The 27,325-nt window shown below is 43.3% G+C and overlaps 3 protein-coding genes across 4 annotated transcripts in view; all 3 read left to right on the plus strand.

Moving 5' to 3' along the window:
- The window catches only part of LOC125704715 (lectin-like), a 31,851-nt gene that overhangs the window by 3,946 nt on the left and 580 nt on the right, over nt 1-27,325 (plus strand). Inside the window, exons 1-6 of one of the 2 annotated variants that reach the window (XM_048970681.1) lie at nt 25,288-25,320; nt 25,864-25,923; nt 26,249-26,348; nt 26,666-26,775; nt 26,908-27,048; nt 27,194-27,305. In XM_048970681.1, coding sequence (XP_048826638.1) covers nt 25,921-25,923; nt 26,249-26,348; nt 26,666-26,775; nt 26,908-27,048; nt 27,194-27,305 — 466 coding nt within the window. In that variant the 5' untranslated portion in view covers nt 25,288-25,320; nt 25,864-25,920. Of the gene's footprint in view, nt 1-25,287; nt 25,321-25,863; nt 25,924-26,248; nt 26,349-26,665; nt 26,776-26,907; nt 27,049-27,193; nt 27,306-27,325 lie in introns of those variants that run through there. The other variant, XM_048970682.1, reaches the window with a different exon arrangement.
- Nucleotides 2,171-3,976, plus strand: LOC125704721 (lectin-like). Its single transcript, XM_048970689.1, has 6 exons — nt 2,171-2,248; nt 2,490-2,586; nt 2,847-2,950; nt 3,083-3,223; nt 3,365-3,476; nt 3,851-3,976. Exons 2-6 carry the CDS (start codon nt 2,517-2,519, stop codon nt 3,934-3,936), a joined length of 513 nt encoding a protein of 170 aa, XP_048826646.1. The 5' UTR covers nt 2,171-2,248; nt 2,490-2,516; the 3' UTR covers nt 3,937-3,976.
- LOC125704716 (lectin-like) overlaps nt 10,670-27,325 on the plus strand; it is a 36,780-nt gene continuing 20,124 nt past the window's right edge. Inside the window, exons 1-5 of the mRNA XM_048970683.1 lie at nt 10,670-10,702; nt 11,247-11,306; nt 11,632-11,731; nt 12,050-12,159; nt 17,685-17,825. Coding sequence (XP_048826640.1) covers nt 11,304-11,306; nt 11,632-11,731; nt 12,050-12,159; nt 17,685-17,825 — 354 coding nt within the window. The 5' untranslated portion in view covers nt 10,670-10,702; nt 11,247-11,303. The remainder of the gene's footprint in view (nt 10,703-11,246; nt 11,307-11,631; nt 11,732-12,049; nt 12,160-17,684; nt 17,826-27,325) is intronic.

A 27,325-nucleotide genomic window follows, 5' to 3' on the forward strand; every position in this document is an offset into this window, starting at 1 on the left:
CTGATGTTCTCTGTATGTGGTACAGAAAGATCCAGCTTCATAGTTGGCAAAAGTGTCCACAATCAAAGGTAGGCTGTCTGTCCCTTCTCACTAACCCCACCATCAATCACTCGGTGACAGGGCAACTGGACATGAAAACTACTAGTGCAACCACTAGTAATTATATAATTGTAACACATTTCAAAAGTGCAGGAAATCTACGTTTACCACGTGTTCTTTCTCTTTGACATACACCAGGAAAGGACCTACAAATGACATAAAAAAAAAATCTGTTTCAAAATGTACATGATGGATCAGCATGTAATCAATAAATCACAATTATACAACTTTTTCTGTGACCTTGCCATTTCCTGCTGGACATTTGCTCGTCTCAGTTGCTGACCTGTTCCCTGCCTAAGAGACTGACCATTTGTTAGAACCTGAACTTGGGTTTGAACTGTGCTCTGCGGCCTTTGATTGACTGTCCCTGTTATAAGGGAAAGCAGGTTCCTTGCAGCCGTTTCTATGTGGGCACAGTCCGCATTCCGGAAGTAAAAGGAATAAAGATAAAACCAATGTATACTTTGTAAACCGTGAAAATGAACACTAACCTAGTTCCTCAAGCGCACTATATGGAACTTTCACACCCTGCAGGCAATGAAGAATTAAACTAGTCAACATGAACAAACTAGACCCAGAACTATAAAAAGGAAACAGCAGGGTTGTAGTACTCGGGTCCGGTCTCGGAATCGGCCATATTTGTACTCGGTCTTGTCATGGACTCGAACAATGCGGACTCGGGATTTTATTTCGAGACCATCCGAGATCACGACTCTGAAAATATTGCTATTCGCCCTACGTTCGTCCGGCGTGACTACTATTACTTTAGTTGTTAATTAAAAATACATATGCTGGATTTAAAAAAATCATCATGTGCAAGTTTGCATAGCACAAACATCAACTAACTGCAGTGTCTACAATACGGTTAAAATGATTATTTTCACGTTACACGTCGTTATTAGAGTTAACTATGTTGAAATATGATATCTGATAGATAAAAATATTTCTCTGTTGACCGCTCATACGTGACGCTCCGCACCCCGCGCTCTCCCCGATCTCCGGTAGAACAATAGAGCTCCGCGAATCGAAGGTTGAATGAGCTGAATTGGACGCTGCTCCCCTCTGGCGCCACCTGCTGCCTGGGAGCTCATCCTATTCGCGTGGAATAACGGTGCCAAAAGTCACGGGATCCACAAATGTTTTACCTTGCTGTGTACTTGTAGAAAATGTAAAAAATCACCAATAACAATGATGAAACATTTCTTATTGGTTTTATTCTGTCTTTATACTTGTGGAAGACGCTCTTTTCGTTTTTGCTAGCTGCATTTGTATTAGCTAAACGCATTGTGTTGGTTTGACAGCAGTGTTTTGTATTTGCAGAGCGCATTGTGTTTGTGTGAGACGTATGTTTTGTATTTGTACAGCATGATGTGCACGTTTGCGGATTGCTCGTTATTTATAAATTACATCCGGTTTGTTTACAGATCGTGGGGCATTTGTGACGTATTGGCAGGGTTCTAACTCCATACCACAGAACGCCGTCAATGACCGGACTAAGGAGACACACACACAGACACGGACTTAAATACACCAAACTAATCAACACAACTAGAAACAGCTGAAGACACGCGGATTCCACACGAGGCAAACGAGGGGGCGTGGCACACACGGGGATCGGAACAATAGGGGGGTAACAAAAGTATATAAAGAAAAGTACAGAATGAACCAGAAAACGAAGGAAAGTAGAGTCACAGATCTTCAAAGGCGAGTTGTCGAAATTCTGCGTATAGTACACGGATGGCTTTTTCTTTTATGTTGCTGTATTGACTCAGTCTTATAGGGCAGTCCTCCCACCCTTCTCAGTTGAACTGTAGGAGTTTCAGAATTGGCGGGGGTAGTGGTACCTGCGGAGTAGGCAGAAGTGGCGGGCTTGCCAGAGCCCTACATATATTGGGGAACATTGGCTCTCTTGCTTCCGGTTGCATTATTCCTCAGTTTTGGCGTGGGCTCCGGCCGTACAGGGTCCATTGACGTGATCGTTCTTTTGTGATACGTCTGTGGGTGGAACATGTATGAATTTGCTTCTGTTCAGGGATTTTAATTTTAACTTCAATCCTTATCGGTACTTGCCAAGGTGGCTTCATATTAAGTGCTGTCTATTCAGTGTCAACTCCTGCTGATCGTGTACACCTGTGGTTCTCAAACGACGGTATGTGACAACTCCACACCACTAGAGGGAGCTGTCTCCATTTATGCCGTCAGGCAGTCTCTTCTGAGGTGGTATAATAAACTTGAACCACTTGCACACAAATAATACTTTGCTGTTTCCAGTGGCAATAGTGCTGTAATTCTCAGCATTGGGTTTTTTTTTTTAGCTGTATAATGCCAATTACCAAGCATGTGGTGTCTGATCATCATAAAGGAACTGTAACCTCTAATTCTCTCTGCAGAGAGGTGCTGTGGGACTGAACCAAGACATGAGGACTCCAAGCTTGCTGGGGATTGCACTCCTCTGCCTGTGTGCCATGCCTGCTGCAATGGATGATGGTAAGTTTTCTGAAAGCCATCCTGATCACTTGCAGGCCATTGGGGGGAGGGTCAGACATAAGTCTGGGGTATTCAGGACCAAATCCAAATGATTTGCTTAGCTCAGTTTGATTCCATACATTACCTCAGTCCTGGTTAAAGGCTGTTTCCCAGACATGTTTGTATGATTAGATAATGTCAGAACAGGATTCTCAGGGTTATAGCACAGCCCCATGGGATTGTTTTCTCTGCTCCCCTTGACGATGTCTCTGTGGATGTAGGTCACCACTTCCCAAAGCAGTGTGGTGGTCAACGCTACTGGCAAAAAGTGGGCCCCTACTGTGCAAAGTATTTCAACACACCAAGCTCCTTTGCCGATGCTGAGGTAAAGCCCAAACCGTCCTCCAGGTGCCTCATTTTGTAGCAGATCTGTAAGCATTTCATTCTAACGGTATCAGAGCCAACATCTGTATTGCTTCTATACTGCATTCAGATTAATTGTTCCTTTGTGTACCAGTCTGCTTGCAGGCAGGCAGCTTCAGGGGGTCACCTGATCTCCGTGCACGATGAACAAACAAATGCGGATGTCTTGGCTGTCGTGTTGGAATACAACCCCTCCTCACCAAGGACCTGGTTGGGTGGTAAAAGGCTTGGTCAGGTGATGGAGCGCAGGGAGATGTGGGAACAGGGCAGGGACGTCCATGTGCCTTGTAATGTTACTGTGAGCCAGGGATGGTAATATCAGACTAGTGACCTGTGCATCCGCAACTGAGATCGCTCTCTCACACTCCCCTAACAGTCGAGTACATTCGTCTGGACAGATGATTCTTCTTGGGATTTTGAGAAATGGGTTCCAGGTCAACCAGATGATGCCGGAAATCATGAGAACTGTGTGGAGATGAACTGGAAAGGTAAGAGAATGGAGAGTGGTGTAGATGGGAGAAGAGTGATGTAGGCAGAGGGAATCACAGAAAATGGTTACTTGCAGAACATTTATTATACTGTGATTGACCAAATCTACTTGAAATACTCCTTTGTCCAAAGTGACTTTTCCCAGCAGAGACATTAACTAAAGAACAAACTCTGCCGGACAAGGCATCTCCTCACCTGACTGTAATCCTGTCTTTACGGAGAGATAAAGGTTTCTGAATTTTGCATACTGAGTGTTTCCAGTGGAACTTCAGTAGTGCTTTGGAAAAAACAAATTGTCTTTAAATTGGCATAAAACAGGAGTCTATAGTGGTATAAAGAGGGTTTGCTTCAGCATGTGTGATGTTTCTTTCAGACTTGGGGGAATGGAATGATGATTGGTGCGTCAAACGGAAACCTTTCATCTGCGCCTTCCAGTGGCAGCTTGAGTGGGGAGACTGAATGATGGAAACACGCTACTGCATCGCTTATAAAAATCAGGCAACGCATGAAGATTCATGCAAAATGAGTGAAGAATCACAATTTTAAAATGCTTCACTGAGCTCATGCGAAATAAAAATATCATGTGTATGACTGTTCTTGTTTAACTGATACATTATTGGCTCATTTAATCACACCTGCCTCCTGTCTGACGCTGTTAGTCCCTTAGTATATTAGTGTCTGCTTGTCCTCTGCTCCCCAGTCTGGTCAGTGTCATCTGTGCAGTAACCCCTCTAAGCCTCTCTGATGGTGTCGCTCCGTTCTCCCATGTGATAGTTGGCATCTCCTGTGTCTAGTTTCCCCATTCGAGGTATAATATGCCTGCCCAACCCTCTGGGCACCTCCAGATTCCTCTTTGTAAAGAAGGAAGGCGGAGGTCTGCAGCCACATATCGATTATCGGGTCCTGAACACCATCACGGTGAAATGGTGGGAACCACCCCTACTCATCCACTCTGGGCAGAAGCAGCTCAGATCTTTACCAAATTGATTCTACGCAGTGCCTACAACCCGATCCGGATCTGAGAGGGGGGTGGGTTGGTGAACAGTTCCTCGGTCTCAGACATTCATGAGCAAAGTCCTGGCCGACCTGCCGCAGGCACAGGTATCGAGCGTTTCCCTAAACCTGCCATTAACAGCCTCAACCTGAGCTCCTCACCCCCCCCCCACCAAAGGAGCTTTGTTCATGGGTTTTGGGAGTGAGTAAAAATGCAAATTGGGGTTGCTGGTGTAACACATTTCAAAGGTGCAGGAAATCTACGTTTACCACGTGTTTTTTCTCTGACATACACCAGGCAAGGACCTGTAAATAACATAAGATCTGTTTCAAAATGTACATGAGATCAGTGTGTAATCACAATTATACAACTTTTTCTGTGACCTTGCCATTTCCTGCTGGATATTTGCTTGTCTCATGTCCTGACCCTTTCCCTGGCTGTGTGGTAGAAAAATTATAAATCCCCTCTAATAACTCCAGTGAAGCCACTTAGAATAAATCTCCAGACCTCTCAGTTGGTGAGGAAAGGTATCTCTTTTATTCGAGCCCTCCAGCAAAGCGCTCCGTCACAGTACCCCAGCACTGAGAGCAACCAGTTGATAAAGCATAATTCTCAGTTCCAGATAAGGTCACAAAAGACCAACAAAACAGGCTCAAACGTATAACACAATTCTCCTGCTCTATTGGTTCACCTTCTCAGCTGGTAAAATCCACCCATTTTGCACAATTTACCAGAACATGTCTCGACTGCTAGGCTCCTACTTGAGATATGAATATAGATATTGATTATATTGTCATTGAATCACTGTAAATATTTGGTTGTCCTTTGATTACTGATTGACGTATTGACGTATTGTCATTGAATCACTGTAAATATTTGGTTGTCCTTTAATGATTGACGTATTGACGCATTGTCATTGAATCACTGTAAATACATGGCTAACATATGATTAACATGATTAACATAAGTTACTTATATATTTGTACTACCGCATAACATGTTGCGTATGGCCTACTGCGACTACTTTATAATTACAACTCTTTGTGCACCAGTTGGGGCAGCTTCGAATCTCTTCCTGCAGGCGGTGTCTCCCCCACCTCACTCCGCTGTCTGTCTCTCCAAAGTCTGATCTCTCTTCAGGGTCTGCGCAACCAACCGCAGGCAGCTATCATGAGACGAGGACACACAGTATTCAAAACAATCTCTTGCCTCAGACCTAAGACATAAGAAACTCAATATGCCTCCCCTCCCGGGCCTACCAATGTCCTATTTTCCTTCTACACGCCACCCTTTTGAACACGCGAGACCCACGCTGTTCACAGATAATCAGCATCCACATCCCCGTAATCTACTGGATGAAAGTGTAACGAGGTGAAGCGGACCGATGGCGGTTGGACGGAACATGTGTCACCAGTAGAGTTGCTATTGCTGGTCACATTGATGATAACCTGGGGCTGTGGGTCGTAGAGCCAAGCAGGTATGGGAAGATCATCCACCCGTGGAGCAGGGGAAGCCCGCAGGAACATACCAGACTTTGTCTGGGAAGACAGAATACAAGAATAACACCTAAACAGCAATATTATTAGTAGAAACACTACATGCAAAAGCAATATACTCAATACTAATGGCCTGAATACCCCAGATAATCCCGGAATCAGTGAGGAGAACCAATAGTCCCAGCTGTACTCAAACAGGCCGTGCTCTTCGTGTATCTCAGACATCTGCTCGTGCATCACGTCCTCCAGATCCTGCACGGCCTGAGAGGAATCAGGGATGTACATGCAACATCCTCTTCCCACGATAGCACAAACACCACCTTTCTCAGCTAATAGGAGATCTAACGCCATATGGTTTTGCAGAGCTACATGCTTAACTGCAGATAATTCACCATTAATGGCCTTCACAGTATCAAGTGCCTGATTAGCCACTTTCTATACTGCAGTCTGAAGGTCTGCCAGTCCAATGGATGGAATAAACACCCCAAAACCATTGCTCAGTTCGACTAAGAGACCGTCTGCTGCGTGAATATGCACACACAGCCAAAGACATCTGCGCTCTGGGCACCTAGCATATAGGAGGGTATATGAAAAGCTAGATAACACTACCAATCAACTTTACCCTTTGAAAGACACAAAACAGCATAACCCTTAAGACCACAGAGAAATGTGAAACATGGTGGCGCCGCTAACAAAGGTCACCAATGAAAGAAGAGCGGGCATAAACCTTACAGTGTACAGGTGGGGAGGAAGGGGATCTCCAGAACTTTATAGCATCGATCCCAAATATAACTATCACAACAAAAATGGTTACCACAAAAAGGCAACACGGTTGTGACCCTCTGAGGGGTCAGTTTTGAAAGAACCACCAGGATCGGACATGCGTCTGCAGTGGGCTTGGTGGACCCATGCGTCGACTCCTTCCACCTTCACTGCGTGAGGAGTCACAATCAGACCTGCCTAAGGCCTAAGACATAACACACCCACTATGCCTTCCCTCCGGGGCCTACCAATGTGAAATATTCTTTCCACAGCTCACAGACTGACCATTAGTTAGAACCTGAACTTGGGCTTGAACTATACTCTGCGGCCTTTGATTGACTGTCCCTGTTATAAGGGAAAGCAGGTTCCTTGCAGCCGTTTCTATGTGGGCACAGTCCGATTTCTGGAAGTAAAAGGAATAAAGATAAAACCAATGTACACTTTCATCCATATACATGAAAATAAACACTAACCTAGTTCCTCAAGCGCATTATGTGGAACTTTCACACCTTGCAGGTAATGAAGAATTAAACTAATCAACATGAGCAAACCAGACCCAGAACTATAAAAAGGAAACAGTAGGGTTGTAGTACTCGGGTCCGGTCTCGGAATCGGCCGTATTTGTACTCGGTCTTGTCATGGACTCGGACAAACCGGATTTGGGATTATATTTCGAGACCATCCGAGATCATGACTCTGAAAATATTAACGTTAATCCTGCGTGACTACTATTTTTTCATTTGTCATAATTCAGAAGTACTGTAACGCACAGAAACCAAACACGTGCAGATAATAATAAGGATTCTTCTGTATGTGAAAGTATTTGTGAGTAATTGTGCGCACAATTACAGAAGTAGCTGCGTAAAAACGCATGAGTGGCGTATTTCGCGAGGTAAACAAACTCGCTCGGTGTGTGCATGCGCTCGCCACTCTCACCTGGAGCTCCAGCACGCGCGCTACGGTTCAGTCAAATATTTAATTTTATTACAGACAAAACTCATATTTTATTCGATAGATAACAACAACAACCAGCGTTCTACTGACAATACAGCCAATTACACGAGATTTTCATTGTTTATTCCGGATGCGCATCCATCGCACCATTGACGTGATATGGGGGATTGTGGGAAATGTAGCTGTCTTCCAGAGATGCCAAACGCAGATAATTTTAGAGGCCAAAATGAGTCCAAATAGACTCAAAACGAGTATTTCTTCATTTTCAATTTATATGAAAATATTTTTTACAATTTTTTAAAGTTATATCTGAAGTGACAGCACTTTTATAGATAAAGCTAAACATGGGGTGTAAAATGTGCGTCCGGTCTCGGTCTCGGGTCACCCTGGTCTCGGTCTTGGCCCTTTAGAGTCTTGGTCTCGACACACTCGGTCAGGACTTTGATTTCGGGTTAGGTGGTCTTGTCTGCAATACTAGGAAGCAGTAAAATCTTTCTGTGCATCCGGTGATCCTTTGAAATTCAGCCCTGGATAATCCACTGTTATCTTTACCGTACAATGTTAGCTTAAAGTAAAAGCTGTTTATCGAATAACCATTGTTTAATTAACCCTCTGGGGTCTAGGGGTAGGGAACACACTTTCACTGACTGAGGCATGATCACACATTTCTTTAAAAATCATAAACTTAATTCATGGCAAATATATTATTTCTTATATATTTGTTTTGGCATCACACTCATCATAATTTTAATGCATACTGTAAATATGTTAGATTTATGCTATGAAGTTTGTAATGTGACATCAAAGTATAGACATTCCAAAATGCACTTTGGAATACTTGCAGATGCATTATAAAAGTACATAGTAAGCAAAGGTGGCGGTTTGTTTTGATCCCAGATATCTGATCACCAAAATCTTGGCTACATATATGAAGATGACTAAATGGTGTAGTTGCAACATTCAGTTGGATAAATAAATAGGAAAAAATGAATATGTCTGAGCTATTATGTGTATGCATGAGCTATTCACACCTGGTCTCACTTTAAAACCTTTCAATATTAGTTTAAATACCCCATATAACCCCATATACCCCCGAAATAACTCGTGGCCATAAGTGAAAATTAGCGGGAGAACATTTTAAAATGAGTTTGAGAAAGCACTTCTTTACACAGAGTGTAGTTAGAGTATGGAATAGGCTTTGTGTCTTCCTGTTAGTATAGCGCAAGCTAAAACCCTGGGTTCCTTTAAACCAGAGCTGTCACAACGAACTCCACCTGCACACGGGCACAGTTTTCAATTTTATATACTAGCAGGTAAAATGTGAAGTAGCTAAAAGTGTCCTCCCTGACATAGGCATATTGGTGGCTGTCAGTAGTACTACATAGTATTTTAGTGCTCTCGTTAGCTAGCAACAATTTGTAGCGATTTTGTGCAAAAACGTTTGCAAACATTAGAGCATATCACCACTAAACTCTCTAACATGAAAAATACATATGCTGGATTCTAAAGAATCGTCATGTACAAGTTTACATAGCACAAACATCAACTAACTGTTGTCTACAATACGGTTAAAATGATTACTTTCGTGTTACACGTCGTTATTAGAGTTAACTATGTTGAAATATGACACTATATTGTTGTGTTTTTTTCTTTCCCTGGCAATCAGGAGTCTGGAGCCGCCTCTGTAGATCTTCAGATTCAGTCTGTATTTCAACAGGGAGGTTACAGCCAAGGCTGGACGCCCTGCATAAGTGTCCAATACTGTTTTACACTCATTTTCTACATTTTCTTATCGTGTAACAAAATATCTCGTCACGTAAGCATCACCAATCCCTCAACCATTCCCCATCGTTGTTTTCTCTCTTGATTTACGGCCCTAGATGATAAGTTTGTCAATCATTTCTTTTACTGTTTAGTCCCTCGGCTGAACATAATTGTGTCGCGACGATCTCTACTCGGTTTTTTTAAATACTCAGCCGTGAACTTTTGGCCAACTCAAGCGAATCCCTTCCTTCAGTAGCAAACCTTGGCAGCTTCATCTTGTTGCACATTGTCTGGCTAGAGGGTTGATGATTTGTTTCTCCTTCAACACAGTGATAAGCTGCAGCACTAAAAAAGTACATATTCATATACCAGAGACAGCTAACAGATACAGAAACTTCTAAGGCAACACAAAATGCTAATTCATACTTGTTTTCCATCACATTGTGCTGCAGCAGAAATTGGTCTGCATTCTCTGAAGGTTACAAGCTCCCACTGTACACGGTTTACATCAGCTTCTTAATAGAGTCCTAATAATTGCATCGTATATGCGTTATGGAGTGCAAAATAATATTCTATAATATAGATAAAAAATATTTACCTGTTGACCGCTCATACGTTACGCTCCGCAACCCGCGCTCTTCCCGATCTCAGGTAGAAAATTAGAGCTCCACGAATCGAAGGCTGAATGATTAATTAGGCTACAATAAATTAATATTTATTATAAATTATTTATAATAATTATAAATTACATCCGGTTTGTTTACAGATCGCGGGGCATTTGTGAAACGTGTTCTGTGTATTTGCGACGTATTGGCAGGGTTCTAACTCCATAAAATCGCCTCCAATACTTCCCTTAACTTTGCAGCCCCCCGGGACCTCGGGCTGTGTCAGCCAGTAAATAATAAAACCTCTTCTGTCAGGCTGAGGTATTCCTCCGCAATCAGACGCATAGGTGGGGTTTACGGAGCGGGGAAGCAGTCGGGTGAACACGGGGTTTATTCAGGAACAACACACTTATTAGCACAGAACGACGTCAATGACCAGACTAACGAAAGGCACACAGACGCTTAAAGGACTTAAATATACCAAACTAATCAACACATCTAGAAGCAACTGAAGACACGGCATTCCACGCGAGGCAAACGAGGGGGCGTGGCACACACGGGGATCGGAACATTAGGGGCGTAACAAAAGTATATAAAAAGGTGCAGAATGAACCAGAGGAAAAGGAAAGAAGAGTCGCAGATCTTGAAAGGTCAGTCTTTGATTTCTCTAAATCCCGCTTATATCACACATATGATTTTTGTATGATGTTTGTATTGTAGCGTTTGTTATATGACTGTCCTCCCACCCATTTCAGCCCATCTCTGGGAATTTCAGAAATATAGTGGACAGTGGTACGTGCAGAGTGGGCACAAGACGTGGCGGGCTCCACACAACCATATATATATATATTATTCTGGGGAACATTAATTGTGTCTGGCTCTCTTGCTTCTGATTGCATTGTCTTCCTCTTTGGGTTTTTGCGTGGGCTCCAGCCGAACAGGGTCCATTAAAGTGCTCATTCGTTTGTGATGCGCTTGTTACGTCGTCATTGCAGTATGTGTGTATGTATGTGTCCGCAAAGAGCAAGTTGAGGGAGGGGTAAAAGACAATTTCCCCACAGGGATTAATAAAGTGATGTTTATTGCTATATGAGTGTTTAATATATAATAAACATATCTGTTTCCATTTAGGAATATACACGTGTAATTATTGTTTTTGTTGGCACTTACCTGTTGTGGCTTAAATATCATTAGGTGCTCTGTATTCAGTGTGGACTCCTCCTGATCGCATAGACCTGACGTTCTCAAACAATGGTACGTGAGAGGTTCTGTGCAGTTATTTCCATTTATGCTGTCAGCCATAATCTTTTTCTGAGGTCATACACATCGTAAACAATTTGAGAACCACTGACATACAAAACATTCCTGCCTTCTTTCAGGGTCTTTCCAGTGGCAATAGTGCCATAATTCACAGCATTTTGACAATCACTATAATAAGAAACATTTTGAACTAAATTACATAACATTTAATTATTTCATTTTGTAACTAAGTATCATCAACAATTGCGTGATGTTTAACCAACACGATATTAGGGATTATTATTCAACGTAACTGTGGCCACCGGTTTGCTCTCTGCAGAGAGGTGCTGTGGGACTGAAGAGCCGAGACATGAGGACTCCAAGCTTGCTGGGGGTTGCACTCCTCTGGCTGTTTGCCATGCCTGCTGCAACGGATGATGGTCAGTCAGTTTCCTGATAAAGCCATTCTGACGGTCACTTAAACAGGCCATTGGTGGGGGGGGGGGGGGGTCAGACATGTGACCATCCTGGGGCAATGAGGACTGAATCCAAACAGGCCCCAAATGATTTGTTTAGCTCAGTTTGAGAATTCCATACATCTCAACAGTCCTAGTTAAAGGCTGTTTCCAAAAACCTTTGTAATTCTACGATCATCGTAACTTCACAGACGGAATTCAGTATGATGACACTCAGACAGATTAGGACTCTTGATCATAGCACAGCCCCATGGAATCATTATGTTTTCTGTGCTTCACCAGACCATCAACACCCCTCAAACTCGTGTGATGGACAATACAAGGACTGGACCCAAATTGGCCAGGTGTGCGCAAAGTATTTCAACACACCAAGCTCCTTCGCCGATGCCGAGGTAAAGCCCAAACCGTCCTCCAGGTGCCTCATTTTGTAGCAGATCTGTAAGCATTTCATTCTAACAGTATCAGAGCCAACATCTGTATTACTTCTATACTGCATTCAGATTAATTGTTCCTTTGTGTACCAGTCTGCTTGCAGGCAGGCAGCTTCAGGGGGTCACCTGGTCTCCGTGCACGATGAACAAACAAATGCGGCTGTCTTAGCCATCGTGTTGAAATACAATCCCTCCTCACCAAGGACCTGGATGGGCGGTGAAAGGGTTGGTCAGGTGATGGAGCGCAGGGAGACGTGGGAAGAGGGCAGGGACGTCCATGTGCCTTGTAATGTTACTGTGAGCCAGGGATGGTAATATCAGACTAGTGACCTGTGTGTCCGCAACTGTGATATCGCTCTTTCTCACTCTCCCCTAACAGTCGAGTACATTCACCTGGACAGATGGTTCTTCTTGGGATTTCGAGAAATGGGTTCCAGGTCAACCAAGTAACAGTGGAAATCATGAGAACTGTGTGGAGATGAACTGGAAAAGTAAGAGACAGGAGAGCGGCGTAGATGGGAGAAGAGTGATGTAGGGGAAAGTGGTTATTTACAGAACATTTATTAGAGTAAAATATATTGACCAAATCTACTTAAAATACTCCTTTGTCCAAAGTGAATTTTTCCCAGCAGAAACATTAACTAAAGAACAAACTCTGACAGACAAGGCATCTCCTCACCTGACTGTAATCCTGTTTGTACGGAGAGATAAAGGTTTCTGAATTTTGCATACTGAATGTTTCCAGTGGAACTTCAGTAGTGCTTTGGAAAAAACAAATTGTCTTTAAATTGGCATGAAACAGGAGTCTATAGTGGTATAAAGAGGGTTTGCTTCATCATGTGTGGTGTTTCTTTCAGACTTGGGGCAATGGAATGATGATTGGTGCATCAAACAGAAACCTTTCATCTGCGCCTTCCAGTGGCAGCATCAGCGGTTAGACTGAAGAATGATGGAAACACGCTACTGCGTCGCTTATAAAAATCAGGCAACGCATGAAGATTCATGCATGCAAAGTGCAAAATGAGTAAAGAATCGCAAAATTTTAAAATGCTTCACTGAGCTCATGCAAAATAAAAAAACTATATCATGTGTATGACTGTGTTCTTGTTTAACTGATACATTATTGGCTGGTACATTATGCAGAATGCAGTTATGACATTTGTATTCAAATTGTAGTACATTATTGGTAAGTTGGTTTCCCCGTTCGAGGTATAATATGCCTGCCCAACCCTCTGGGCACCTCCAGATTCCTCTTTGTAAAGAAGGAAGGCGGAGGTCTGCAGCCATATATCGATTATCGGGTCCTGAACGCCATCACGGTGAAATGGTGGGAACCACCCCTACTCATCCACTCTGGGCAGAAGCAGCTCAGATCTTTACCAAATTGATTCTGCGCAGTGACTACAACCCGATCCGGATCTGAGAGGGGGGCGGGTTGGTGAACAGATCCTCGGTCTTTCAGACATTCATGAGCAAAGTCCTGGCCGACCTGCTGCACCAGTTTGTCGTCTACATAGACAATATTTTCATTCACTCCATGCCCGTGGAACAACATGTTCATCGCATACGCCGCCTCCTACGCAAAGTGTGAGAATCTACCGTTAAGTTCCTGCGGTACCTGATCCAACCAGGAGCAGTGGAGATGGACGAGGAAAAGCTTAAGGCTGTAAGGGATTGGCCAAAATCCCAGGTGCTCAGAATCAGACATCTGTCAGAGCACAGTACATCACATGTTTTGATGGCAAACTTGACCATCTAGTCGCTGAAATAAAGGACATGCCTCACGCTGGATACCGGCTAGTGAAGGGGACTTTGCAGGCAAGAGGGCATCGGGCGCAATGGGACAGGGGGGGCTTCCATGCACCGTGTGGATACTCTTCGCATCCTCTCTCGCCTGAAGCAGATAGGATGTGTTGTGCGGCGAATGTATTCAGCGCCTGACCCAAAATCTCTGCTTCACATAGACACCATCCATAAGCTGATATGGTGTGAAACATTTGTTTTTAACCTATTATAGTTTCCTATTGATGAATTAAATTTCGCACGATGCAACTAGGTGTGACTAGGTGCAATATCGGGATATTTGCCACCATTCATGGCTTCTGTCAGTTGATGAATTTGAATTGCAGCTACAGGAACATAGACTAATCCGATCTTTATTGAAAAGTTTTTAAATTAGTTGCACATACAGATTTTCTAGAATTTGTATTTTAAGAGAAATTTGATATAAAAAAAATATTTCAAGTTCTGCTGATCTTTATGTTTCCCCGTGTGTGTAGGTATGGGTCACCTTTCATCATGCTTATTTAGGGGACGTGTTCAATTTTCACCTGCAACATTCATGCCCTTTGTAACTTTTTAAGGGTTCGAGGCGAGCACGGTGTCGAGACTGTTGGCATCGCTCGGCTGATGTTCTCTGTATGTGGTACAGAAAGATCCAGCTTCATAGTTGGCAAAAGTGTCCACAATCAAAGGTAGGCTGTCTGTCCCTTCTCACTAACCCCACCATCAATCACTCGGTGACAGGGCAACTGGACATGAAAACTACTAGTGCAACCACTAGTAATTATATAATTGTAACACATTTCAAAAGTGCCTGAAATCTACGTTTACCACCTGTTCTTTCTCTTTGACATACACCAGGAAAGGACCTACAAATGACATAAAAAAAAATCTGTTTCAAAATGTACATGATGGATCAGCATGTAATCAATAAATCACAATTATACAACTTTTTCTGTGACCTTGCCATTTCCTGCTGGACATTTGCTCGTCTCAGTTGCTGACCTGTTCCCTGCCTAAGAGACTGACCATTTGTTAGAACCTGAACTTGGGTTTGAACTGTGCTCTGCGGCCTTTGATTGACTGTCCCTGTTATAAGGGAAAGCAGGTTCCTTGCAGCCGTTTCTATGTGGGCACAGTCCGCATTCCGGAAGTAAAAGGAATAAAGATAAAACCAATGTATACTTTGTAAACCGTGAAAATGAACACTAACCTAGTTCCTCAAGCGCACTATATGGAACTTTCACACCCTGCAGGCAATGAAGAATTAAACTAGTCAACATGAACAAACTAGACCCAGAACTATAAAAAGGAAACAGCAGGGTTGTAGTACTCGGGTCCGGTCTCGGAATCGGCCATATTTGTACTCGGTCTTGTCATGGACTCGAACAATGCGGACTCGGGATTTTATTTCGAGACCATCCGAGATCACGACTCTGAAAATATTGCTATTCGCCCTACGTTCGTCCGGCGTGACTACTATTACTTTAGTTGTTAATTAAAAATACATATGCTGGATTTAAAAAAATCATCATGTGCAAGTTTGCATAGCACAAACATCAACTAACTGCAGTGTCTACAATACGGTTAAAATGATTATTTTCACGTTACACGTCGTTATTAGAGTTAACTATGTTGAAATATGATATCTGATAGATAAAAATATTTCTCTGTTGACCGCTCATACGTGACGCTCCGCACCCCGCGCTCTCCCCGATCTCCGGTAGGACAATAGAGCTCCACGAATCGAAGGTTGAATGAGCTGAATTGGACGCTGCTCCCCTCTGGCGCCACCTGCTGCCTGGGAGCTCATCCTATTCGCGTGGAATAACGGTGCCAAAAGTCACGGGATCCACAAATGTTTTACCTTGCTGTGTACTTGTAGAAAATGTAAAAAATCACCAATAACAATGATGAAACATTTCTTATTGGTTTTATTCTGTCTTTATACTTGTGGAAGACGCTCTTTTCGTTTTTGCTAGCTGCATTTGTATTAGCTAAACGCATTGTGTTGGTTTGACAGCAGTGTTTTGTATTTGCAGAGCGCATTGTGTTTGTGTGAGACGTATGTTTTGTATTTGTACAGCATGATGTGCACGTTTGCGGATTGCTCGTTATTTATAAATTACATCCGGTTTGTTTACAGATCGTGGGGCATTTGTGACGTATTGGCAGGGTTCTAACTCCATACCACAGAACGCCGTCAATGACCGGACTAAGGAGACACACACACAGACACGGACTTAAATACACCAAACTAATCAACACAACTAGAAACAGCTGAAGACACGCGGATTCCACACGAGGCAAACGAGGGGGCGTGGCACACACGGGGATCGGAACAATAGGGGGGTAACAAAAGTATATAAAGAAAAGTACAGAATGAACCAGAAAACGAAGGAAAGTAGAGTCACAGATCTTCAAAGGCGAGTTGTCGAAATTCTGCGTATAGTACACGGATGGCTTTTTCTTTTATGTTGCTGTATTGACTCAGTCTTATAGGGCAGTCCTCCCACCCTTCTCAGTTGAACTGTAGGAGTTTCAGAATTGGCGGGGGTAGTGGTACCTGCGGAGTAGGCAGAAGTGGCGGGCTTGCCAGAGCCCTACATATATTGGGGAACATTGGCTCTCTTGCTTCCGGTTGCATTATTCCTCAGTTTTGGCGTGGGCTCCGGCCGTACAGGGTCCATTGACGTGATCGTTCTTTTGTGATACGTCTGTGGGTGGAACATGTATGAATTTGCTTCTGTTCAGGGATTTTAATTTTAACTTCAATCCTTATCGGTACTTGCCAAGGTGGCTTCATATTAAGTGCTGTCTTCAGTGTCAACTCCTGCTGATCGTGTACACCTGTGGTTCTCAAACGACGGTATGTGACAACTCCAAGTACCACTAGAGGGAGCTGTCTCCATTTATGCCGTCAGGCAGTCTCTTCTGAGGTGGTATAATAAACTTGAACCACTTGCACACAAATAATACTTTGCTGTTTCCAGTGGCAATAGTGCTGTAATTCTCAGCATTGGGTTTTTTTTTTAGCTGTATAATGCCAATTACCAAGCATGTGGTGTCTGATCATCATAAAGGAACTGTAACCTCTAATTCTCTCTGCAGAGAGGTGCTGTGGGACTGAACCAAGACATGAGGACTCCAAGCTTGCTGGGGATTGCACTCCTCTGCCTGTGTGTCATGCCTGCTGCAATGGATGATGGTCAGTTTTCTGAAAGCCATCCTGATCACTTGCAGGCCATTGGGGGGAGGGTCAGACATAAGTCTGGGGTATTCAGGACCAAATCCAAATGATTTGCTTAGCTCAGTTTGATTCCATACATTACCTCAGTCCTGGTTAAAGGCTGTTTCCCAGACATGTTTGTATGATTAGATAATGTCAGAACAGGATTCTCAGGGTTATAGCACAGCCCCATGGGATTGTTTTCTCTGCTCCCCTTGACGATGTCTCTGTGGATGTAGGTCACCACTTCCCAAAGCAGTGTGGTGGTCAACACTACTGGCAAAAAGTGGGCCCCTACTGTGCAAAGTATTTCAACACACCAAGCTCCTTTGCCGATGCTGAGGTAAAGCCCAAACCGTCCTCCAGGTGCCTCATTTTGTAGCAGATCTGTAAGCATTTCATTCTAACAGTATCAGAGCCAACATCTGTATTGCTTCTATACTGCATTCAGATTAATTGTTCCTTTGTGTACCAGTCTGCTTGCAGGCAGGCAGCTTCAGGGGGTCACCTGATCTCCGTGCACGATGAACAAACAAATGCGGATGTCTTGGCTGTCGTGTTGGAATACAACCCCTCCTCACCAAGGACCTGGTTGGGTGGTAAAAGGCTTGGTCAGGTGATGGAGCGCAGGGAGATGTGGGAACAGGGCAGGGACGTCCATGTGCCTTGTAATGTTACTGTGAGCCAGGGATGGTAATATCAGACTAGTGACCTGTGCATCCGCAACTGAGATCGCTCTCTCACACTCCCCTAACAGTCGAGTACATTCGTCTGGACAGATGATTCTTCTTGGGATTTTGAGAAATGGGTTCCAGGTCAACCAGATGATGCCGGAAATCATGAGAACTGTGTGGAGATGAACTGGAAAGGTAAGAGAATGGAGAGTGGTGTAGATGGGAGAAGAGTGATGTAGGCAGAGGGAATCACAGAAAATGGTTACTTGCAGAACATTTATTATACTGTGATTGACCAAATCTACTTGAAATACTCCTTTGTCCAAAGTGACTTTTCCCAGCAGAGACATTAACTAAAGAACAAACTCTGCCGGACAAGGCATCTCCTCACCTGACTGTAATCCTGTCTTTACGGAGAGATAAAGGTTTCTGAATTTTGCATACTGAGTGTTTCCAGTGGAACTTCAGTAGTGCTTTGGAAAAAACAAATTGTCTTTAAATTGGCATAAAACAGGAGTCTATAGTGGTATAAAGAGGGTTTGCTTCAGCATGTGTGATGTTTCTTTCAGACTTGGGGGAATGGAATGATGATTGGTGCGTCAAACGGAAACCTTTCATCTGCGCCTTCCAGTGGCAGCTTGAGTGGGGAGACTGAATGATGGAAACACGCTACTGCATCGCTTATAAAAATCAGGCAACGCATGAAGATTCATGCAAAATGAGTGAAGAATCACAATTTTAAAATGCTTCACTGAGCTCATGCAAAATAAAAAATAAAAATATCATGTGTATGACTGTTCTTGTTTAACTGATACATTATTGGCTCATTTAATCACACCTGCCTCCTGTCTGACGCTGTTAGTCCCTTAGTATATTAGTGTCTGCTTGTCCTCTGCTCCCCAGTCTGGTCAGTGTCATCTGTGCAGTAACCCCTCTAAGCCTCTCTGATGGTGTCGCTCCGTTCTCCCACATGATAGTTGGTATCTCCCGTGTCTAGTTTCCCCATTCGAGGTATAATATGCCTGCCCAACCCTCTGGGCACCTCCAGATTCCTCTTTGTAAAGAAGGAAGGCGGAGGTCTGCAGCCACATATCGATTATCGGGTCCTGAACACCATCACGGTGAAATGGTGGGAACCACCCCTACTCATCCACTCTGGGCAGAAGCAGCTCAGATCTTTACCAAATTGATTCTACGCAGTGCCTACAACCCGATCCGGATCTGAGAGGGGGGTGGGTTGGTGAACAGTTCCTCGGTCTCAGACATTCATGAGCAAAGTCCTGGCCGACCTGCCGCAGGCACAGGTATCGAGCGTTTCCCTAAACCTGCCATTAACAGCCTCAGCCTGAGCTCCTCACCCCCCCCCCCCCACCAAAGGAGCTTTGTTCATGGGTTTTGGGAGTGAGTAAAAATGCAAATTGGGGTTGCTGGTGTAACACATTTCAAAGGTGCAGGAAATCTACGTTTACCACGTGTTTTTTCTCTGACATACACCAGGCAAGGACCTGTAAATAACATAAGATCTGTTTCAAAATGTACATGAGATCAGTGTGTAATCACAATTATACAACTTTTTCTGTGACCTTGCCATTTCCTGCTGGATATTTGCTTGTCTCATGTCCTGACCCTTTCCCTGGCTGTGTGGTAGAAAAATTATAAATCCCCTCTAATAACTCCAGTGAAGCCACTTAGAATAAATCTCCAGACCTCTCAGTTGGTGAGGAAAGGTATCTCTTTTATTCGAGCCCTCCAGTAAAGCGCTCCGTCACAGTACCCCAGCACTGAGAGCAACCAGTTGATAAAGCATAATTCTCAGTTCCAGATAAGGTCACAAAAGACCAACAAAACAGGCTCAAACGTATAACACAATTCTCCTGCTCTATTGGTTCACCTTCTCAGCTGGTAAAATCCACCCATTTTGCACAATTTACCAGAACATGTCTCGACTGCTAGGCTCCTACTTGAGATATGAATATAGATATTGATTATATTGTCATTGAATCACTGTAAATATTTGGTTGTCCTTTGATTACTGATTGACGTATTGACGTATTGTCATTGAATCACTGTAAATATTTGGTTGTCCTTTAATGATTGACGTATTGACGCATTGTCATTGAATCACTGTAAATACATGGCTAACATATGATTAACATGATTAACATAAGTTACTTATATATTTGTACTACCGCATAACATGTTGCGTATGGCCTACTGCGACTACTTTATAATTACAACTCTTTGTGCACCAGTTGGGGCAGCTTCGAATCTCTTCCTGCAGGCGGTGTCTCCCCCACCTCACTCCGCTGTCTGTCTCTCCAAAGTCTGATCTCTCTTCAGGGTCTGCGCAACCAACCGCAGGCAGCTATCATGAGACGAGGACACACAGTATTCAAAACAATCTCTTGCCTCAGACCTAAGACATAAGAAACTCAATATGCCTCCCCTCCCGGGCCTACCAATGTCCTATTTTCCTTCTACACGCCACCCTTTTGAACACGCGAGACCCACGCTGTTCACAGATAATCAGCATCCACATCCCCGTAATCTACTGGATGAAAGTGTAACGAGGTGAAGCGGACCGATGGCGGTTGGACGGAACATGTGTCACCAGTGGAGTTGCTATTGCTGGTCACATTGATGATAACCTGGGGCTGTGGGTCGTAGAGCCAAGCAGGTATGGGAAGATCATCCACCCGTCGAGCAGGGGAAGCCCGCAGGAACATACCAGACTTTGTCTGGGAAGACAGAATACAAGAATAACACCTAAACAGCAATATTATTAGTAGAAACACTACATGCAAAAGCAATATACTCAATACTAATGGCCTGAATACCCCAGATAATCCCGGAATCAGTGAGGAGAACCAATAGTCCCAGCTGTACTCAAACAGGCCGTGCTCTTCGTGTATCTCAGACATCTGCTCGTGCATCACGTCCTCCAGATCCTGCACGGCCTGAGAGGAATCAGGGATGTACATGCAACATCCTCTTCCCACGATAGCACAAACACCACCTTTCTCAGCTAATAGGAGATCTAACGCCATATGGTTTTGCAGAGCTACATGCTTAACTGCAGATAATTCACCATTAATGGCCTTCACAGTATCAAGTGCCTGATTAGCCACTTTCTATACTGCAGTCTGAAGGTCTGCCAGTCCAATGGATGGAATAAACACCCCAAAACCATTGCTCAGTTCGACTAAGAGACCGTCTGCTGCGTGAATATGCACACACAGCCAAAGACATCTGCGCTCTGGGCACCTAGCATATAGGAGGGTATATGAAAAGCTAGATAACACTACCAATCAACTTTACCCTTTGAAAGACACAAAACAGCATAACCCTTAAGACCACAGAGAAACGTGAAACATGGTGGCGCCGCTAACAAAGGTCACCAATGAAAGAAGAGCGGGCATAAACCTTACAGTGTACAGGTGGGGAGGAAGGGGATCTCCAGAACTTTATAGCATCGATCCCAAATATAACTATCACAACAAAAATGGTTACCACGAAAAGGCAACACGGTTGTGACCCTCTGAGGGGTCAGTTTTGAAAGAACCACCAGGATCGGACATGCGTCTGCAGTGGGCTTGGTGGACCCATGCGTCGACTCCTTCCACCTTCACTGCGTGAGGAGTCACAATCAGACCTGCCTAAGGCCTAAGACATAACACACCCACTATGCCTTCCCTCCGGGGCCTACCAATGTGAAATATTCTTTCCACAGCTCACAGACTGACCATTAGTTAGAACCTGAACTTGGGCTTGAACTGTGCTGTGCGGCCTTTGATTGACTGTCCCTGTTATAAGGGAAAGCAGGTTCCTTGCAGCCGTTTCTATGTGGGCACAGTCCGATTTCTGGAAGTAAAAGGAATAAAGATAAAACCAATGTACACTTTCATCCATATACATGAAAATAAACACTAACCTAGTTCCTCAAGCGCATTATGTGGAACTTTCACACCCTGCAGGTAATGAAGAATTAAACTAATCAACATGAGCAAACCAGACCCAGAACTATAAAAAGGAAACAGTAGGGTTGTAGTACTCGGGTCCGGTCTCGGTCTCGGAATCGGCCGTATTTGTACTCGGTCTTGTCATGGACTCGAACAATGCGGACTCGGGATTTTATTTCGAGACCATCCGAGATCATGATTCTGAAAATATTAACGTTAATCCTGCGTGACTACTATTTTTTCATTTGTCATAATTCGGAAGTACTGTAACGCACAGAAACCAAACACGTGCAGATAATAAAAATGATTCTTCTGTATGTGAAAGTATTTGTGAGTAATTGTGCGCACAATTACAGAAGTAGCTGCGTAAAAACGCATGAGTGGCGTATTTCGCGAGGTAAACAAACTCGCTCGGTGTGTGCATGCGCTCGCCACTCTCACCTGGAGCTCCAGCACGCGCGCTACGGTTCAGTCAAATATTTAATTTTATTACAGACAAAACTCATATTTTATTTGATAGATAACAACAACAACCAGCGTTCTACTGACAATACAGCCAATTACACGATATTTTCATTGTTTATTCCGGATGCGCATCCATCGCACCATTGACGTGATATGGGGGATTGTGGGAAATGTAGCTGTCTTCCAGAGATGCCAAACGCAGATAATTTTAGAGGCCAAAATGAGTCCAAATAGACTCAAAACGAGTATTTCTTCATTTTCAATTTATATGAAAATATTTTTTACAATTTTTTAAAGTTATATCTGAAGTGACAGCACTTTTATAGATAAAGCTAAACATGGGGTGTAAAATGTGCGTCCGGTCTCGGTCTCGGGTCACCCTGGTCTCGGTCTTGGCCCTTTAGAGTCTTGGTCTCGACACACTCGGTCAGGACTTTGATTTCGGGTTAGGTGGTCTTGTCTGCAATACTAGGAAGCAGTAAAATCTTTCTGTGCATCCGGTGATCCTTTGAAATTCAGCCCTGGATAATCCACTGTTATCTTTACCGTACAATGTTAGCTTAAAGTAAAAGCTGTTTATCGAATAACCATTGTTTAATTAACCCTCTGGGGTCTAGGGGTAGGGAACACACTTTCACTGACTGAGGCATGATCACACATTTCTTTAAAAATCATAAACTTAATTCATGGCAAATATATTATTTCTTATATATTTGTTTTGGCATCACACTCATCATAATTTTAATGCATACTGTAAATATGTTAGATTTATGCTATGAAGTTTGTAATGTGACATCAAAGTATAGACATTCCAAAATGCACTTTGGAATACTTGCAGATGCATTATAAAAGTACATAGTAAGCAAAGGTGGCGGTTTGTTTTGATCCCAGATATCTGATCACCAAAATCTTGGCTACATATATGAAGATGACTAAATGGTGTAGTTGCAACATTCAGTTGGATAAATAAATAGGAAAAAATGAATATGTCTGAGCTATTATGTGTATGCATGAGCTATTCACACCTGGTCTCACTTTAAAACCTTTCAATATTAGTTTAAATACCCCATATAACCCCATATACCCCCGAAATAACTCGTGGCCATAAGTGAAAATTAGCGGGAGAACATTTTAAAATGAGTTTGAGAAAGCACTTCTTTACACAGAGTGTAGTTAGAGTATGAAATAGGCTTTGTGTCTTCCTGTTAGTATAGCGCAAGCTAAAACCCTGGGTTCCTTTAAACCAGAGCTGTCACAACGAACTCCACCTGCACACGGGCACAGTTTTCAGTTTTATATACTAGCAGGTAAAATGTGAAGTAGCTAAAAGTGTCCTCCCTGACATAGGCATATTGGTGGCTGTCAGTAGTACTACGCAGTATTTTAGTGCTCTCGTTAGCTAGCAACAATTTGTAGCGATTTTGTGCAAAAACGTTTGCAAACATTAGAGCATATCACCACTAAGCTCTCTAACATGAAAAATACATATGCTGGATTCTAAAGAATCGTCATGTACAAGTTTACATAGCACAAACATCAACTAACTGTTGTCTACAATACGGTTAAAATGATTACTTTCGTGTTACACGTCGTTATTAGAGTTAACTATGTTGAAATATGACACTATATTGTTGTGTTTTTTTCTTTCCCTGGCAATCAGGAGTCTGGAGCCGCCTCTGTAGATCTTCAGATTCAGTCTGTATTTCAACAGGGAGGTTACAGCCAAGGCTGGACGCCCTGCATAAGTGTCCAATACTGTTTTACACTCATTTTCTACATTTTCTTATCGTGTAACAAAATATCTCGTCACGTAAGCATCACCAATCCCTCAACCATTCCCCATCGTTGTTTTCTCTCTTGATTTACGGCCCTAGATGATAAGTTTGTCAATCATTTCTTTTACTGTTTAGTCCCTCGGCTGAACATAATTGTGTCGCGACGATCTCTACTCGGTTTTTTTAAATACTCAGCCGTGAACTTTTGGCCAACTCAAGCGAATCCCTTCCTTCAGTAGCAAACCTTGGCAGCTTCATCTTGTTGCACATTGTCTGGCTAGAGGGTTGATGATTTGTTTCTCCTTCAACACAGTGATAAGCTGCAGCACTAAAAAAGTACATATTCATATACCAGAGACAGCTAACAGATACAGAAACTTCTAAGGCAACACAAAATGCTAATTCATACTTGTTTTCCATCACATTGTGCTGCAGCAGAAATTGGTCTGCATTCTCTGAAGGTTACAAGCTCCCACTGTACACGGTTTACATCAGCTTCTTAATAGAGTCCTAATAATTGCATCGTATATGCGTTATGGAGTGCAAAGTAATATTCCATAATATAGATAAAAAATATTTACCTGTTGACCGCTCATACGTTACGCTCCGCAACCCGCGCTCTTCCCGATCTCAGGTAGAAAATTAGAGCTCCACGAATCGAAGGCTGAATGATTAATTAGGCTACAATAAATTAATATTTATTATAAATTATTTATAATAATTATAAATTACATCCGGTTTGTTTACAGATCGCGGGGCATTTGTGAAACGTGTTCTGTGTATTTGCGACGTATTGGCAGGGTTCTAACTCCATAAAATCGCCTCCAATACTTCCCTTAACTTTGCAGCCCCCCGGGATCTCGGGCTGTGTCAGCCAGTAAATAATAAAACCTCTTCTGTCAGGCTGAGGTATTCCTCCGCAATCAGACGCATAGGTGGGGTTTACGGAGCGGGGAAGCAGTCGGGTGAACACGGGGTTTATTCAGGAACAACACACTTATTAGCACAGAACGACGTCAATGACCAGACTAACGAAAGGCACACAGACGCTTAAAGGACTTAAATATACCAAACTAATCAACACATCTAGAAGCAACTGAAGACACGGCATTCCACGCGAGGCAAACGAGGGGGCGTGGCACACACGGGGATCGGAACATTAGGGGCGTAACAAAAGTATATAAAAAGGTGCAGAATGAACCAGAGGAAAAGGAAAGAAGAGTCGCAGATCTTGAAAGGTCAGTCTTTGATTTCTCTAAATCCCGCTTATATCACACATATGATTTTTGTATGATGTTTGTATTGTAGCGTTTGTTATATGACTGTCCTCCCACCCATTTCAGCCCATCTCTGGGAATTTCAGAAATATAGTGGACAGTGGTACGTGCAGAGTGGGCACAAGACGTGGCGGGCTCCACACAACCATATATATATATATATTCTGGGGAACATTAATTGTGTCTGGCTCTCTTGCTTCTGATTGCATTGTCTTCCTCTTTGGGTTTTTGCGTGGGCTCCAGCCGAACAGGGTCCATTAAAGTACTCATTCGTTTGTGATGCGCCTGTTACGTCGTCATTGCAGTATGTGTGTATGTATGTGTCCGCAAAGAGCAAGTTGAGGGAGGGGTAAAAGACAATTTCCCCACAGGGATTAATAAAGTGATGTTTATTGCTATATGAGTGTTTAATATATAATAAACATATCTGTTTCCATTTAGGAATATACACGTGTAATTATTGTTTTTGTTGGCACTTACCTGTTGTGGCTTAAATATCATTAGGTGCTCTGTATTCAGTGTGGACTCCTCCTGATCGCATAGACCTGACGTTCTCAAACAATGGTACGTGAGAGGTTCTGTGCAGTTATTTCCATTTATGCTGTCAGCCATAATCTTTTTCTGAGGTCATACACATCGTAAACAATTTGAGAACCACTGACATACAAAACATTCCTGCCTTCTTTCAGGGTCTTTCCAGTGGCAATAGTGCCATAATTCACAGCATTTTGACAATCACTATAATAAGAAACATTTTGAACTAAATTACATAACATTTAATTATTTCATTTTGTAACTAAGTATCATCAACAATTGCGTGATGTTTAACCAACACGATATTAGGGATTATTATTTAACGTAACTGTGGCCACCGGTTTGCTCTCTGCAGAGAGGTGCTGTGGGACTGAAGAGCCGAGACATGAGGACTCCAAGCTTGCTGGGGGTTGCACTCCTCTGGCTGTTTGCCATGCCTGCTGCAACGGATGATGGTCAGTCAGTTTCCTGATAAAGCCATTCTGACGGTCACTTAAACAGGCCATTGGGGGGGGGGGGGGGGGTCAGACATGTGACCATCCTGGGGCAATGAGGACTGAATCCAAACAGGCCCCAAATGATTTGTTTAGCTCAGTTTGAGAATTCCATACATCTCAACAGTCCTAGTTAAAGGCTGTTTCCAAAAACCTTTGTAATTCTACGATCATCGTAACTTCACAGAGGGAATTCAGTATGATGACACTCAGACAGATTAGGACTCTTGATCATAGCACAGCCCCATGGAATCATTATGTTTTCTGTGCTTCACCAGACCATCAACACCCCTCAAACTCGTGTGATGGACAATACAAGGACTGGACCCAAATTGGCCAGGTGTGCGCAAAGTATTTCAACACACCAAGCTCCTTCGCCGATGCCGAGGTAAAGCCCAAACCGTCCTCCAGGTGCCTCATTTTGTAGCAGATCTGTAAGCATTTCATTCTAACAGTATCAGAGCCAACATCTGTATTACTTCTATACTGCATTCAGATTAATTGTTCCTTTGTGTACCAGTCTGCTTGCAGGCAGGCAGCTTCAGGGGGTCACCTGGTCTCCGTGCACGATGAACAAACAAATGCGGCTGTCTTAGCCATCGTGTTGAAATACAACCCCTCCTCACCAAGGACCTGGATGGGCGGTGAAAGGGTTGGTCAGGTGATGGAGCGCAGGGAGACGTGGGAAGAGGGCAGGGACGTCCATGTGCCTTGTAATGTTACTGTGAGCCAGGGACGGTAATATCAGACTAGTGACCTGTGTGTCCGCAACTGTGATATCGCTCTTTCTCACTCTCCCCTAACAGTCGAGTACATTCACCTGGACAGATGGTTCTTCTTGGGATTTCGAGAAATGGGTTCCAGGTCAACCAAGTAACAGTGGAAATCATGAGAACTGTGTGGAGATGAACTGGAAAAGTAAGAGACAGGAGAGCGGC

Source organism: Brienomyrus brachyistius, chromosome 12 (genome assembly GCF_023856365.1).
Source record: "Brienomyrus brachyistius isolate T26 chromosome 12, BBRACH_0.4, whole genome shotgun sequence".
NCBI classification, from domain to species: domain Eukaryota; kingdom Metazoa; phylum Chordata; class Actinopteri; order Osteoglossiformes; family Mormyridae; genus Brienomyrus; species Brienomyrus brachyistius.

Coding starts and splice junctions, on each gene's coding strand:
- LOC125704721 (XM_048970689.1), top strand. CDS start 2,517: ATGAGGACTCCAAGCTTGCTGGGGATTGCACTCCTCTGCCTGTGTGCC. Junction 2,587..2,846: donor GCCTGCTGCAATGGATGATG/GTAAGTTTTCTG, acceptor CTGTGGATGTAG/GTCACCACTTCCCAAAGCAG. Junction 3,477..3,850: donor TGTGGAGATGAACTGGAAAG/GTAAGAGAATGG, acceptor TGTTTCTTTCAG/ACTTGGGGGAATGGAATGAT.